At 37.8% G+C, this 17,052-nt stretch overlaps 1 protein-coding gene across 1 annotated transcript; it reads left to right on the forward strand.

Annotated features, from left to right (window-relative positions):
* Window positions 1-10,922: 10,922 nt before the first annotated feature.
* On the forward strand, window positions 10,923-15,964 carry LOC127961557 (uncharacterized; the record flags this gene model as incomplete). Its single annotated transcript, XM_052560741.1, has 6 exons — window positions 10,923-11,238; window positions 11,324-11,641; window positions 14,822-14,914; window positions 15,191-15,219; window positions 15,466-15,534; window positions 15,701-15,964. Coding segments are annotated over 6 exons (954 nt in total), but the record flags the coding sequence as incomplete, so codon positions are not given.
* Window positions 15,965-17,052: the final 1,088 nt, after the last annotated feature.

Here is a 17,052-nt window from a genome sequence, read left to right on the forward strand (position 1 = left end):
GCGATATATATCTCGATATCTTTACAGGAAAAATAACCCCCCTAAAACTACTGCAAAAACAAATATGCCAAATATTACATGTTTAGGGCCCTATGAAACGTCTTATTTTTTTCTTCACCATATGCTTTATTGTTACCTAATTCTGTGTTTTAGCATGTGTAATTATTTAAATGCATAAAAACAACTTAATTAGTTTAAAAAAATCTTAAAATAGCCTTATGTGAAATTTTTTCCCTTCAGAAATTCTGTGTATTTACATTTTTCTGGTTGTCAAATGAAGGCATAAAACATTTATTTAATTTATCTTTTAATTATTTAAAATTAAGCAAACTTTATTTTTTGGTAAACAAAGGGGATTTACTATTAAAAATAAAACATGGAAGAAATGTTGTGTGATTATTCCTTAAAAATATATGTTCATTTCATTTTAATAATAGTATTAGTGAGCTATGTACATTCTGCTGAACAATAGTAAAATATTTCTGCCAAATACTTTTATTTTGACGGGTTTACCTTTACAGTTCTGTGTATGTGATACTACAGTCTATGATGTGATATGAGCTAGTTTTACTCAAATCAAATGGTCAGATGCTCATGAAGTGACTCTCGGTGCAGTTCTGGAGATGTTCCTCATGTGTTCACATCTTTATCAGTGATAGGAAAGACACTGAAATCAGCTCGAGCATCAAGCGCTTCCGTGTGTTTAATGAATGAAGACGCGCTTCTGCGCCATTCGTTAACACAGACACGCAGAACATGCAGGATTCATATTTAAATAGACTTTTCCGGGTTAATATTTGCAGATATTAGTCTATATCGCGATTTGATTTAAGTGCATGACCTACTTTTGATAATTCATTCAAAATTTAACCAATTCAGAGACATTCCGCGTTAAACTGTAAATACCATTTTTATGACTGGATTCCGTCCGCGTTTTCTGCATCGCGGAAATCATTGGGCCCTACGTTAGACATCTGCCTTCTGTTCGTCCTACGCCTTAAAACCAAAGTATCTCCATATAATGCAGCCAGTTGTCCTTTTGTTTTTAGACTTTGTTTTTTAGACTAGTTCTATACACGCGAAGGGAGTGGGGACAAAAGCAAGGAGGCGGGGCGAGCGAGCGGGGGTGAGCACAGCAAAGAGAAGGCAAAGAAGCAAAGTGGCGGAATCAGAACTAAATATAAACAACATATCGATATGTACGATATGTCAAAATCCATATCGTGTTTAAAAAATATCTCGATATATTTTAAATATCGAGATATCGCCCACCCCTAGTAAATAGCACAAATAAATAAATAGAACAAACATAAAAATTAAACAATTTCAAACAGGGCCCACTGATTCAACATGCACCGGGGCCGCAAACCCCTGCTACGGCCCTGTAGGGAGGCAATACAATACCACGCACTTATGTCATAAATATGTTAATTAGTGCATGAGTCATCTAGTTCATGTTCTCATTATTTATTTTTATTTATTTTTATGAATTAAAATGTTTCACCCCCCCCCCCTGCCTGCGGCTATGATTTTACTAATACAGTTTATAGTCTCAAGCATTCAGAAATGACACAAGAAAATTTTACTTAAATAAAAACAAGGTTTAGTCTTTGTAAGAGTTTTGATGTCCACGTTTTTGTTGAAGAAATTATAGAGGCTAGCATTTCTATCACAAAAAAGGTGGCTAAAAATGAAAGATTAAGTGGATATTTGAATGAAATGTTTGGTCAGTATTAAACGGGGATTTGTTCGTCCTGTAAGTGTTTCAACAGCAGTTATCAGGCATTTTAGTGCCCTTTGCCGACATTTGTAGCTTAGGCTATGTAATGTACGTAAATTGTTTATTTTGTATTACATTATAAATTTGAACGGTGTTATTCAATTATTATTAATTAACCAATCATTATCACCTCATTGTTTTTATATAATGCATTTTATGGCATTTTAAAAGGTTGTTGTTCACTTAGGTCTGTTTTTTTAACACAAAAATGATCTGAGTACTTCATAAATGTATTATTTGAAGTCATTTGAAGTAGCAAAGCCATTGTTAATTTGTAGTTATCATTGCTACAAGAAACTTTTTTTTTTCATAGTAAAATTATGGTCAATTTTCAGAAGGGAACATGGAAACTCATAGAATATTAAGGCATATGTAGCGGTGTTATTATCACCGACATTAAAACACATTATTAACTTAATTTTATCAAATTCAAAAAGTTTAACAGGATTATAAAAGTAGCTAAAAGTGATGCACAGGCCTCATCTTGGGATTTTCTTCTTTTTCTTATCTCTGCGCTGGACTACTGTTCTCTTTTCCCGGGTGAAGTTGTCCATCAGTTCTGATCATTTACAGTCAGCCGCAAACATGAGAGCAAGCGCACGTGCGGATGCGGGAATGGTGTGTAACGTGTTCTTTGCCTGTCTACTATCTTCACCGTAAAACACATTTTTTTATATTTATTGTGTATATATGTTCATGTTCACATGCTTATTTACGTATTGTAAGGAGGATTTAGGCTGAGTGGATATGAGCATAAAATCCAAACAATATTCACAACTCGTGGTCAGGTCTCAGGCTTGGGTCAAAACACAGGCAAAACAATCCACTGGCAGACAAATCCAAAACAGTAATCCAAAAACGTGAGTCAAATGAACAAAAGCAAAGATCATTACAAGTATCAACAATGGAACAATGAAATAACGCTTAGTAAGGCAGTGAGCTGGCAATACTTTGCAAAATGGCAGTGCAAACAAATGACTTATATACAGGGTAACAGGAAATGACAAGACAGGAAATGATGTGGCAGGAACAGGAAATGGCAGAGTTCAATATTCACACCATTTGACCTGGCTGATACTCAGGATGTGGACGTCTGTGTCGATCAGCTTGGATCTTTTGAGATCGAATAGCCCACTGGAGACGGACATGAGCATTGTCCCAGACCTGTTCACTTTTTCTAATCCAATCATCCACAGCAGGCACTTCAGATGGCTTCCCAGACCAGGGAAACAGAGGAGGCTGATATCCAAGAACACATTGGAACAGCGATGTCTTGATTCATCACAGTAGAAACAGAGTTGATTGAGTAATCTTCTTCTCCGTTCATGAGGTGTTAAGTGAGTTCGTCCAATTTGCATGGCTTCAGAGGGAACAGACTGACATGGTGTTTGAGCAGTAATAGTAGGCACATAGACTTGGGACTTGGTTGGGTTCGTAAAAGATTGTCAATCTTGATAGCAAGGGTAACAAACTGGGAGAAGTCGAGGGAGTCATCTTTACATAGTAATTCCGCTTGTAATTTAGCAGACAGACTTGAACGAAAGATGTGCTTCAAAGCAACATCATTAAACCCACTTTGTGCTGCGAGAGTGCGAAACTGGATAGCATAGTCAGAAGCTGGTCTGTTTTCTTGGCGTAACTGAGTTAGTTGAGTTGCTGCATCCATGCCCCCAGCAGGATATTGGAAGACATCATGAATCAATTGCGTGAAATAACTAAGACTGCTGGATATGTGTATCATGATCCCAAACAGCAGTAGCCCACTCTAATGCTTTCCCGGTAAGCAAGGTCATGATAAATGAACACTTTGTATGGTCTTGGAGATAAGTTTCAGGTTGGTTAGAGAAATAGATAGAACACTGTCGTAGGAAACCAGTACAGTTGTCAGGAGAGCCATCAAACTTATCAGGTAACGCAAATCTTACCGGGTCAGGTCGTGGGGCAGGGAGAGACCGAATGTACTGTGTCAAATGCTCATTGGTGGCTTGTAGCGTCAACAACTGGTGTTGAAAACCATTCAGCAGATCCTTTTGATACTCGATGATAGAAAGGAGTTGAGAGACTTCCGCTGGATCCGCACCGGGCGAAGTATTCTGTAAGGAGGATTTAGGCTGAGTGGATTCCATAAGCGGGTCTTTATTATAGGATCTGAGCATAAAATCCAAACAATATTCACAACTCGTGGTCAGGTCTCAGGCTTGGGTCAAAACACAGGCAAAACAATCCACTGGCAGACAAATCCAAAACAGTAATCCAAAAACGTGAGTCAAATGAGCAAAAGCAAAGATCATAACAAGTATCAACAATGGAACAATGAAATAACGCTTAGTAAGGCAGTGAGCTGGCAATACTTCGCAAAATGGCAGTGCAAACAAATGACTTATATACAGGGTAACAGGAAATGACAAGACAGGAAATGTTGTGGCAGGAACAGGAAATGGCAGAGTTCAATATTCAGGTGAAGGCTCCCTCTGGTGGACTGGAGCCTGATCAAACGTTACACGTATACGTATATCTATATAAAACGAAAGGTGTTTTTTTAGTTTTTGAGTAACTGTGTACTCTGTGTGTAGGGAGCTGCGGTACTGCATGTATGTCTCAGTCAGTCTATGGTCACAGTATATAAGTTCTTCACTGCGCGTCTTTAGTGACAGTACTGTTTTAACACCAAAAGATGGTTTAAGCTGATGTTGTGGCTGTGTTTTTAATTCAGTCACTTTTTCTTAAATGTATATTTTTTGTGTTTCCATAGCAATAAAAATGATTGAACAAATGAGTTTTGGGCTATTCAGCAGATATTTGGGGCTTTGTATGTGTAAGTAAAACTTGTTTTCTGCAATTATACCCAATTATTCAACTTGTAAAACTATGCGCAGGTTATTCGTGTGAGGAGTAATTGCTAAGCAAGTTGTTGGGAACTCAGATGCGAAGACCAGGAGAGGTTGAGATATCTTTCATACAGAAGTTACTCTTTATTGAGGACTCGCTGTGCGTCGCTGCAGTCATCCAAGTCTCACCAAAGCAATGATACTCTGGAGTTTTTATACATTCAAGTGGGAGAGATACATACAGTAGAGGTGAAGACCATTTAAACAAAGCATGCAAATGGAATACAGGGATCGGCTGATACTGGCCATTTTCCCATCTTTGATCGTATCAGTATAACAGTGTCACTTAAACACAGAGGTGCCTGACAGTATCGCTGATACCTTCACATTATCATAGAAACAAAAGACACAGCTGTTTATTGAGTTTGGTCAGGAAGAGCATAAAAGAGCATAAAGACACTCGAGCTTCCTGATTTGATATTTTAGAAATGTCATCCTTTTTACCTCATAATCTATATTTTATAAATTAGTAATCCCACCATCCTCCCGCTGAGAGTTTTAAGAAATCTCACATAATACAAATTGAAACCTTCATAAGTCCATTCTATGGCCTATATTTGTTAACATAAGCCCCATCTTGCAGACATGTAACCTGAAAAGGTTACAGACACATATTAATGTACTTATTCTGTGTTTTCCTAGATTTACTTAGGTATAATATTTATTTTTAGGACCATAACTGTTGACAAATATGACATGGAGGTCGGTGTGATTTTGCCAAGTAAGACATGTTCCTGGATCAACATCTTCTGATGATCCAAGATCAACATTACTTTCCAAAAATACAGACTTTACCCAATCCCTACTCCTAAACCTAACCCTACCCATCATTAATTCTCAGGCCCAATTCTACCCCTTAGCACTTCCCCTTTCCCCTTCCCCTCCATTTCGCGCGTTCACGTGAAGGGGTAGGGGTGTCTCGATTCTCTTTTGGTTGGAGGGGTAGGGGTAAGGGGAAGGGCCAGATAGCCCTTAAAACTAAGACTTTTCGGGACCACACTTCAAATGAAGGGGTACGAATTATCACGGCAACATGGCTGCTACAGCGAACAAAAAGACACATAAATGTAAGCTTTGTTGGCATAAATATAGATTTTAGCGAAAATAATCATTTGTTTTATGTTACATTCAATTGTGAGTTCATATTAATGGTCATGTTACTCAAAAAATGTAGTGCCATAGTGCCACAGCCTATGTCTGATCAGGGCGATAACTGCCGTAGACTAATCCCCCCAGTAATTAGAAATCGCTAAACCATTCTATCAAATAATTCCTAATCGAGAGAGAGAGAGAGAGAGAAAGAGAGAGAGAAATGGAAGTTGCGTTTATTCGCGTCTGTGTGTTTATCTTTTTAGAGTTTACTTAAAAACATCGATTGTATCCTTTCATTGCTGGAAAAAATAATGTAGCGATTCAGTATTTAAACTGTATTTAATAAAAGTCATGGGGCAGCGTTGACAAGTTTATTTTCTCCTGGACGTGTGAGCTGCGCGATTTCCGATATGATAATGATAATAGCAGGGCATTAATACAGAATGATAATTAAAGGCTCTAATGACCACCGGTATATGTGTGTATTGAAAGAGCTAGATGACGAATGATGGCGTGTGACGTCATGGTAGTGGTGTCCCAAACCTTAGGGGAATATTTTCTCTGCTACCCCTTGACACTCTGTTTCAAGGGACAAGGGGAAGGGGTAGGCGGAGGGGTAGTGAAAGGGGAAGGGGTATAAATTAGAATTGGGATTGGGCCTTAAAATCAGAGGCAAATGACAGCTGATTAACAACAGTGTTAAATCACCTAATCCTGATTGTAAGCAACAAGGATGTTGATCCAGGAACATGTTGTACTTAGTGAAATCATGCTCACCATGACATGGATAGTGTAATGTATTTGAGTATATGTTATAATACCTGCTGCCCAATAGAGTGTGCCCCGTGTTGATCGTAAAATGGTTTTAAGTGATGATCATATAGTATTTTTCTCAATCTAGTTTTAAGTAATTTGACAACAATGGACCAGTGAGCTGGGGATAAATCTACTGAAAGGGTTCTTCGGTTCTTCCCTGGGCTCCTCACTGGTCTGTGTGTGTCCTAGTCTGTCCCTGTAGTTGGTGTGCAAACTTGTCTGTACAACATCTCCATCCTCTAATGGAACATCAGTCATAACAAACATCATTACCCAAAAAGGATAGGTGAGTGACTGAAGTGTGCTGTAATGTAGTTTTGAAGGCTGTGAGTGTATGTAACGTTTTTTTCAATGGAAGGAAGTGACAGTCAGCTTCCTGTAGTTTTATTTACAAAGGATCATTCATCTTTGTTGTACATTACTGGGGAAGTTAAAGGGGGGGGGGGTGAAATGCTATTTCATGCACACTGAGTTTTTTACACTGTTAAAGAGTTGGATTCCCATGCTAAACATGGACAAAGTTTCAAAAATTAAGTTGTACGTTTGAAGGAGTATTTCTGTTCCAAAAATACTCCTTCCGGTTTGTCACAAGTTCCGGAAAGTTTTTTTTTTTTTCGAGTATGGCTCTTTGTGACGTTAGATGGAGCGGAATTTCCTTATATGGGTCCTGAGGCACTTCTGCCGGAAGAGCGCGCGCTCCCGTATAACAGAGCAATTCACTGATCAGAGCGAGAGACCGAAATGTCACAAAAGAAGTGTGTTTTCGGTTGCCAGGGCAAGACAACCCTGCACAGATTTAAGGGACCAGTGGATGGAGTTTATTTTAACAGAGCATCAACGGAGTTTTGCAAGTGTTTGTGTTTGTTCCCTACATTTCGAAAGATGCTTGTTTTACAAACAAGGCCCAGTTTGACAACAGATTTGCACATCGTTTATTTCTTAAGGATAATGCAGTCCCAACGAAAAAGGGTCACGATCGTGTCTTGGAACCGCAGGCGGTGAGTAAAACTGCTTAAAATATCTCTGTGTTGTTAACTTCGCTATCGGCGCGTAAGCACATCAAGTAAACAACATGCGATGTTGGCATAAAACTGCACATTCTGAATGTATACCTTAAAAAAAAAAAGACGACATAAAGTGGAACTTAGTCATTTTCCAAAACCGCTAAGCAAATATATACAGTTTCGATACATACTACATAGAGACGTCGTTGCTGCTGCTGCTCTTGTTAAATTTCAGCCTCTGGATCTGATTCTGGATCATAAATATACGCTGAATCTGACTGTTAGCCATGGTTTGTTTTGGATGCTGGTTTAAAAGCTTACTCGTGCTCGTGATTCTTTAGCTCCGCCCACACGTCACGCCTCCAGCCACTCGTGTTTTTCTGGGAAAAACACGGTACAGACTATCTTTCTCTTATGAATATAATAAAACTAAAGACTTTTTGGAGTTATGAAGGATGCAGTACTACTCTATAGGTACTCAAGATTAACAGGATATTGAGTGAAAACGAGCATTTCACCCCCCCTTTAAGCACTCGTAGACCTTACAGTTAACACCTGAGAAAGCTGCTCCAACAGTCAGGTGACGTGGGGAGGGGCAGCTTCAGAGTAGTAGATAGAGTAGGAGCTGAGTAAAGCTGTTCATTTCTCTTAATGTCTTGTACACGTTCATCCAGTGTCCAGTTTTACCACAGTGATGACAACTGCTCTCCTTCTTAGAACTTTTCTGTATGTCTTGTCATATAACAGCAATAGCATTAGTAGCAGCAGCAAGAAGTTTTCCTATTTAACATTTGTGAGAACAAGTTCGGGAGCGAGTTCAGCTTCCTGACAGCCTGATGGATGAAGCTGTCCTTCAGTCTGCTGGTCCTGGCCTGGAGACTCTGCAGTCTCCTCCCTGATTGCAGCAGACTTGAGAAGCTGTGTGATGGGTGTGTGGGATCACCTGTGATGCAGAGGGCTTTGCGGGTGAGATGGGTTCCATAAATGTCCTGGAGTGAGGGGAGAGAGACACCAATGATCTTCTCAGCTGCTCTCACTATGCGTTGCAGAGTCTTTCGGCAGGACACGTTGCAGGCGCCATACCACACAGTGATGCAGCTCGTCAGGATGCTCTCGATGGTGCCTCTGTAGAAGGTGTACATGATGGGGGGTGGGACTCTGGCTCTTCTCAGTTTGCGGAGGAAGTAGAGACGCTGTTGTGATTTCTTGGCCAGTGCTGCGGTGTTGTCAGTCCAGGAGAGGTCCTCTGTGATGTGCACACCCGGGAACTTGGTGCTGCTCACTCTCTCCACAGTCACACCAGTGATGGTCAGAGGAACATGCTGAGTGTGTGCTCTCCTGAAGTCAACAACAATCTCCCAACAGTCTCAGTGACTTAAAAAAAGGCTGGTATGAGAATTCCTCAAGCGAATAGGCATCACTTGCATTTCATTTATTTAAAAGGGTCTTAGCAATTCTAAGTATGTTTCTGCAGCTGTAACAGCAGTATGTACAGTTTTTCAGATTGCATGAAGAAAATTTTATAGCAGCAGCATGCATTCATATTCAATGTTAGAAATAATATTAGCAACAGGAAGTCAAATTGTTGCTTATATAGCAGCGGGAGCAGAAAGTACTTTTTAGTTGCTGACAATTCAGTGATAATGCATGGGTTAAGTAACTCTTAAGTGAAATAGGCATTTTTAATTGTGTTTGCTCGTTTATAGAAAAATAAAAACATCATAGAAATTCTAAGTATATTCATGCAATAGTATGCATAGCTATTCAGATTGCTAGTTATATTAAATTTAATAGCAACAGCACACAACAATTTCAGATGAAATTAGAAATATTAGCAGCAGTCCGCATGTCAATCCAGTTATTGTTGCTATAGCAGCAGCAACAGAAAGCACATTTAGTTGTATGACATTTCTGTGATAAGATAACACTTGGATGGTAGTGAACTTTTTAGGTGAAATAGGTATTTTATTACTTTGCTATTCAATTCAGCAGGTTTTACAGAACTCTTCAAAGTGAAATAAGCATTAATTGGTTGGTTTCTGTTATTTGTAAAGGGGCAGTAGCAATTCTAAGTACTTTTGTGCAGCACCCAGCATGCGTTGCTATTCAGATCGCAATGTAGAAACTTTTATGTATAGCAAAACAGTTATGCTATAACACAGTTAATATAAAAGCAGGCAACTACATTTAAATAAAGTCACTGTAGTGTTCTGTTCAAAACCATCTGGAACGAGCCATGCCTTTATCAATGATGTGTTCATACAATGCAAACATTATCGTTCTTAATATGCAATATGAAAATCTTTAAATAATCAAAATAAATGAGCAGCTGCTTTTGATGGCAGAATTAGTCCCATGCATATGACATCACAACTACAGGCTGTTCAATGATTTATTATTTCACCAAATATGATGTTAGCTTATTAATAGGTTAAAGGTAAGTATTTCCATTGCATTCGTCAGTGAACTTTAATGAAAAAAAAAAAAAAAAAGACATATCTTAAATGACAAATCAAAGAGTCTGAATCAGGTGGTTTCTGGGGGTTTCTTCATCAATCAGCTTACAGTGTGATTCCTGTTTGTTAATGACACGGAGTGAGTGTTTCTACCGAGGTAAGTTTCAGCTATTGGCTTAGGCACACAGGTATTTAGGTCATTAGTTAAATAAACCCAAGGGTACAACACCCAGGTTCAGTTAATTTATCTGGGCTCCATTAGCCCAGAAACACTTAACTCCGGTCACTAGACAGTTATAGTCCTCTAGCGTTAAACCATTTGTCAAAGCCGGCACAGACTCACACCAATAGCAAACACACGTTCTCACGGCTCTCCGGAGCAGCAGCAGTACATGTGTCTTGACAATAGATCTGCTTGTTCTGTGGGGAGGGGGGGTTACCTTATATTTATTCTGCCTATAGGGATTGTTTTAAGCATATATTGTATAGCAGCAGCATACATACAACATTTCATAGCATATGAATGATTGAAACCTTCTCTGTGGACACTGATTTAGATGTAGTGGGAGCACAATAAAAGTTATAGATTTGATATAATAATAGTAAAATTAAATTCAAAGGGATACTTATTAATCTCTCAAAACATTTAAATTGAAAATATTTTCATTTTTAAACCCACAGTTACAGAAGCTGGATATGTTTTGTCTCATGTCTCAAGAATCATTGATTTCATAATTAAGTCATTAACCCACATTATTATTATCATTAGTGTTATTATTATTATTATTATTATTATTATTATTATTATTGTTGTTGTTGTTGTTGATGTTGTTGTTGTTGTTTATTATAACTATTATCATCGTTGTTGTTTTTATTATTATTATCTGTAGGTATCAGTGGATCAGAAGAGACTCATGTGTTCAGTTCTGGTGAAGATGTCCGTCTGCCCTGTAATAATGCTCTTCCTGGCTGCACATCAACTACATGGCTCTATGGCAGACAGTCAGGAGCAGTTGAACTGATTGCTTTAGGAATAAAGAAGACTGACACAGAGAGACATGAGAGACTGAGTCTGGGCTCTGACTGCTCTCTGAACATCAAGAAAGTCACAAAAGAAGATCGTGGACATTACTCCTGCAGACGATACGTGAATGGACAACAACATGGAGATGATGCACAAGTTTATCTGCATGTTCTTCATGGTCAGTGTTTCTGTGAATATTATGATTATATGTTGAATTAAACAGTAATATTGTCATGTAATCTCTGTCTGATTTTCTGTTTCAGTGTCTTCATCATCCTCACAGTCTGAGATCAGATCAGGCCGCTCTCTGACTCTCTTCTGTCAGTTATATTATTATTATTATGATCGAGTCTCTTGTGATACTTTAGTCCGTTCTGAGGGTCTTCATCTGATCTGGGTGAATCAGGCTGGTGTGAATCTGCAGACAGACTCCAGATTTCAGATCTCATTCTCCTCTGAACAGTGTCTCATCTCTCTGACTACAACACTCCTGAATGAAGATCACAACAGAGAGTGGAGATGTCAGCTTAAACACAGAGATCAACTGAAGACCTCAGCCACATATACTGTCAAGTATCCAAGTAAATGATTTATATGAACAATTAATCATCAGGCATTTAAATATGATGGTAGTCTATGACGTATCTGAACATTCATGTTGTCCAGCTCCAAGCGAAACAAAGCCACCGTCTCCAGTCACCAGCTCTAAATCAGCTGCAGCTCCTACACAAGCAGGTCCAGAATCAGCTGTTAAGATCAATGTTTACTGTGACCTGAAGACCTCACTCAGATACACTGACATGTGTTCAGATAACAACACCACATTTCTTTAACCCCGCAAACTGACACACGCTCACTTCAGTATATTATGATTAAATCCTGATCTGATCATCACAAACTATATAAGACTTCTAAATAGATATTTTACCACGGTTTGTTGTTAATGATTATGTAGAAACACTTATAGATTAAAGGTCCCCTTTTTTGTGCTTTTTTGAAGCTTTGATTGTGTTTACAGTGTGCAAGATTTTTTTGCACAGTCCTAACATCTAGTTAACAAAGTTAAACAGCGTTGCCCTTTGTGTAATAAGTTACGGAAACTGTTAAACGGACCAACTTAAATAATAAACAATTTACATAATGGACCGGTTGTGGTCCATTAACAATGCCTTCTCCAGACAAAGAGGGAACTGCTCCATCTTTCAAGAATAATCTTTGTGCGAATCCGGCATTAAACTGATTGAGATTGAGGAAGCTGTTCTCAGCAAAATGAACTGCACATAGTTTTACATGTGGATTATAATGTTCGGGAACCGAGTTAAACATAAATTGTAACCATTGATCATTGTACAGCGTCCCTGGGAAGCCCAAACAAAGATGATTGGACTTGAAAATAACAGCGTTTCGACGACATGGCGACAAACACAAATGCAGCTCTTCCTCTTCTTTGTCGGAGCGCAACAAGACCACGCCCCCTTTTTGTGAATTCATGTGGGCGGAGCTTAGTCACAAACAGGGGCGATTCTAGGGTCAGAGCTTTAGGGGTGCTAAGCACCCAATGAGACTCACTGCCACCACCCACCCTCTTTTCACACAAAAACAAAAAAAATATGTCAATTGAAAAATAACTTCTTTTTTTTATTTTAACATTGATTCAACCAACTCCAAAATCCAGATTTAAATTATTTTTACCCTTTTCAGAACAACAGCTTAATTGTGAGAGTTCACACAGTCAGCTCCCGGTAACAAACACAAAACTTTCTTCACTCAGCTGGTTTTCCTGACCGTTAACTACATGTGCCTCCTTTTGTAGCAATAGTCATCAGATTGGTTAGATTAGATTCAACTTTATTGCCATTGAACAAAGTAACAGGTAGCTACTTGGACAACAAAATGTAATTCATCTCCTGTAAATTATGTTTACAATACACTCCCGATTGTTAAAATGAGTATCAAATTAACGATAAACTTTAACAACAGAGATACACGTAAGCACTACACAGGTAGTCAGTTTATTTTTCGAGCTACCTCTTTTGTTTCACGCTCTAGCAGTTAATAAACAGAACTGCATGCGTCTTGCGGAAGAACATTGTAACCGGCGCTACTTCTCTCAGTTTATGACTATGGACGAGTCACCCGGGTCCTGTGCTCCTCCACAGCGGCGGCGACCCGCTGGACTAAAATAGTCCAAAAATAAACACTCATTATAGGTGTACCATTGTGATTCAGGATACTGACTCCAGTACTCACCGATATGGTTCGGAATCGGAATTGGAACAACTCAAGGTAAAAGGAAAGAAGTGTCAGAAACAGCTTTGGAGCAACTTAGTTGCATCACAACCGATCTCAATACTACATCACGGGTTCTCACTCTGCGTGTGTTTCGCGCTGGATGACGGTCGTGCTGAGCGGTGCAGGTACAGAGGAGAAGTAGAAAAAGAGAAGAGGATGACAACATTTGCTAGCGGGGATGTTTTCATTTTCATCCTTAACACATGCATTTTAATCCACAAACTATGTAGTATGGACATTATTAAACCTTGTAAAAGATGAACAAATTTTTCTGAATAACAACATTTCTTACTACAAGTTTTAGGGGTGCTGAGCTCCTTTTTAGGGGTGCTGAAGCACCCCTAAAAAGGGTCTAGCCTCGCCCATGGTCACAAAACTGTTTTAGTGATGTCATTACTGCAGGAACTAGATGGATGTAGTCCTAACGGGTCGTTCGTTGTAGGTGAATTCTGTTAAATAAAATATCTCGCTTGGCATTGAACTTTGAGCTTTAGAATTGTTCAGATATTATTTATACTCTAACAACAACATTACACACTAACTAAAGTATAAAACATTGGATCATGAAGAAGGGGACCTTTAAATTAGAGTGCACCTCAAAACATATACATCATAACAGGAGTTCTGACCTTTGTCAAATGTTTTTTTTTTTTTTTTTCGTTTACTTTTTACCTAACAGGTTTTCATAATCTTCATAAATTATGTTTATAATTTGAAATCTTAAAACCTCAAAATTCATCCTAACAAAAAAATATAAAAAAAAAATTAATAAAAAAATATGTTACTTTGATATCTTTTAGCAGGCTCTTCCCTTTAGTGGGGGTGTCATATTACAAAATGTATTACAGTCTCTAAAGGGACACTAAGTAGGAATTACTCCCATCTAGTGGTGAAATTGTATTTTGCATTCAAACTAATTTTGCTCTCCAGCGCCTCGCTTTTTCAAATGCGCGATGCAACATAGGACTGATTATTCTTTATTAACACAGAAGCCTGTTCTTTTATGTAAGCCTGTTTTTAATAAATAGTATATAGTTATGCATATTATGATCAAATATATGGTTTATTTAAATTGTGTATTGCGAGACTAACCCCCACCAAAATAAAAATAAAAAATATTATGGTGGGGACCCCCCATAAGACTAGATTCAATTTGAGCACTGGTTTTATTCACATTCTGTTGTTCTTCTAGAATCAGTCTCTAAATATACAACAGATTCTCTGTGGAGATGTTAGAACAGCTGATCATAACTTTGACATCATGTCATGTCTCTTGTACATCAACACCAATCCACCAATCCAGAATTCTTTCATCATGTCAATGAGATATCAAGTCTCCAAACTATCCTAAACAATCATGTTATTTATGATTGTATGTATCTGTCATAGTAGTTGTTTTTATATCTGTGATATACAGTAGATGTTTTGCTGTTGTTTTCATCTGAATCTGAATGTGTCTCTCTATATAGTCTCTCCGTCAGTGATCGTGATTGTTGTTGCTGCTGTGTTGGCTGTTCTGGTTACTGCTGTTATTCTTTGGGTGTCTCGCAAAAAAAGAGCTGGTGAGTATTTAGAGTTTACAGGCATTACATCAGACAAGAGTTTAAAAATATCAGACTTCACATATTTAGAGAGGCACAGTTTCAGTTTCATCACGGAAATCTGCTAAGATGTGATGTTAAATGTGTGTGTGATCAAATGTTTGGCTTGAGTGAACAATAATAAACAGACTTACCAGAAATGTAATATCTGCATTATAATTAATCTAGACTTTTATAATTAATAGTTTGCATTATTTTAGTTTGTGAGCTCTCATAAATATTCCCATTATTTTTCAGATAACAGAAAAGGGACTAATGACTCTGTGGTAAGTATCATAATACCAATGACTCATGATTGATACATTAGCTAGCTATTATTACGTCTATAATCACTGCTCCAGAGCAGAAGGTCTCAGTTATATCTGTACTTTTATTAGTCAGGTTAGATAAAAGCATCAGCTGAATTAAATGTTTGTATATTTACTGTTTCTTTTTAAATGTCACATATAACAATAAATATAATGGAACCATCTGATTCAATCATAACTTCACTATGTTTCCTTTATGTTTAGGAGCAGAAAGATGTTGCGACTTATACTGAGATTGACACAAACTGGAAAATAGGAGCCAAAAAGAACAAGGTGAGTAAAACACTTCCCTGTTCTTCTGTTGATGCCCACTATCGCCATCTACCTTCTCTTAACAGTTTGTACACACAAGTGTTATTCCTAGGCTCTAACATCACGCTGTTATATTTCTGAATTAACACTTGCATCTTGTTTGACAATATTTGTGATGTTCATGCAGGTTCATGACTATGAAGTGATTTATTCTTTTATCACACAAGCAACAGTTGAACCTCAGGATGACTGCATTTGTGAACAAGAACCATCAGAAATAAGTTTAACAGTCATTAATTATACAAAGACCTCCTAATATCAGTCACAGAGGAATGTGAACCGTATATTAGTTTCTATACAGTATATGGTTGAACCTTTAGGATACAGTGGAGTTTGTGTAAAACTATTTCTGTTAGTGGACTTTAGTGAGCGGACTGTGTCTGTGAGGGACTTAAATGTCAATAGCTTTTAAATTTTAAATATGTTGCGATGTAAGAAGATAGAAATAATGTCTAGAGACGGGTGTCATTTTATGATTTAATTTACATTTTTACATTTAGCTGACGCTTTTATCCAAAGCAATTTACAATTGCTATATATGTCAGAGGTCGCACGCCTCTGGAGCAACTAGAGGTTAAGTGTCTTGCTCAGGGACACATTGGTGTCAACCAGTGGATTCGAACCCAGGTCTCTCCGACCAATGGCATTCGTCTTATCCACTGCGCCATCACCACCCCTAGTATTTAATGATTCTATAGTATGTCAAGGAGGAAATATTTGAAAATAAATGCATTGCCAAAAGATTGAGATAATTTAATAATAAAAACACTCCTCTTACAAGTATTGAAGAATACTTGCAAATACATTTAAGTCTTATAGTTAGGTATGACTCATAATAGTCATTTGTTTGGGAACCAAACTACACTGATAGTGTTATACGTTTTTGACTGAATAAAAAGAATCAAGTAATCACAGAATTAGTTGTCAGTTAATAATCAATGTTGTGGATCACTGCTGAATAATGTAAACTAAAGGAACTCTGTCAAAGAACCTATTTGAGGGGACAGTCATTTGTACTGTCTGAAACCATAATGGACATTAGCAAATACACTCATTCTATTCCACAATGCACTGCAAAAATAAGTGTACAACCTATGAAAAAAAAAAAAAAAAATCACAAAATAATATTTGATAGGTAAAATTAATTTTCACTATAAATCCTTAAGTCAAACTTTAATTGCCTTATTTTTATATGGGAACATCACATAATTCACCTTTGAAGAAGTTGTCTGCACATAAGGTGGTCTGTTGATGTTGTGCCTGTATTGAGCTAGCTTCTCTTGTATATACAGGGTCAAATAAAGCTCTCTACCATGATCTACTCTTAGTTTGTCCCACATACCACTGTTAGCAACTGCTGCTCTGCAATAACACAATAAGTTGATCGTTATGCACACTACATTGATGGAAAGCTATTAATGTAGTAAAAATTACAGAAATACAGAACACAATTTATTTCTGATAGATTGACCATTTCAG

This window comes from Carassius gibelio, chromosome B7, assembly GCF_023724105.1.
Source record: "Carassius gibelio isolate Cgi1373 ecotype wild population from Czech Republic chromosome B7, carGib1.2-hapl.c, whole genome shotgun sequence".
Taxonomy (NCBI): Eukaryota; Metazoa; Chordata; class Actinopteri; order Cypriniformes; family Cyprinidae; genus Carassius; species Carassius gibelio.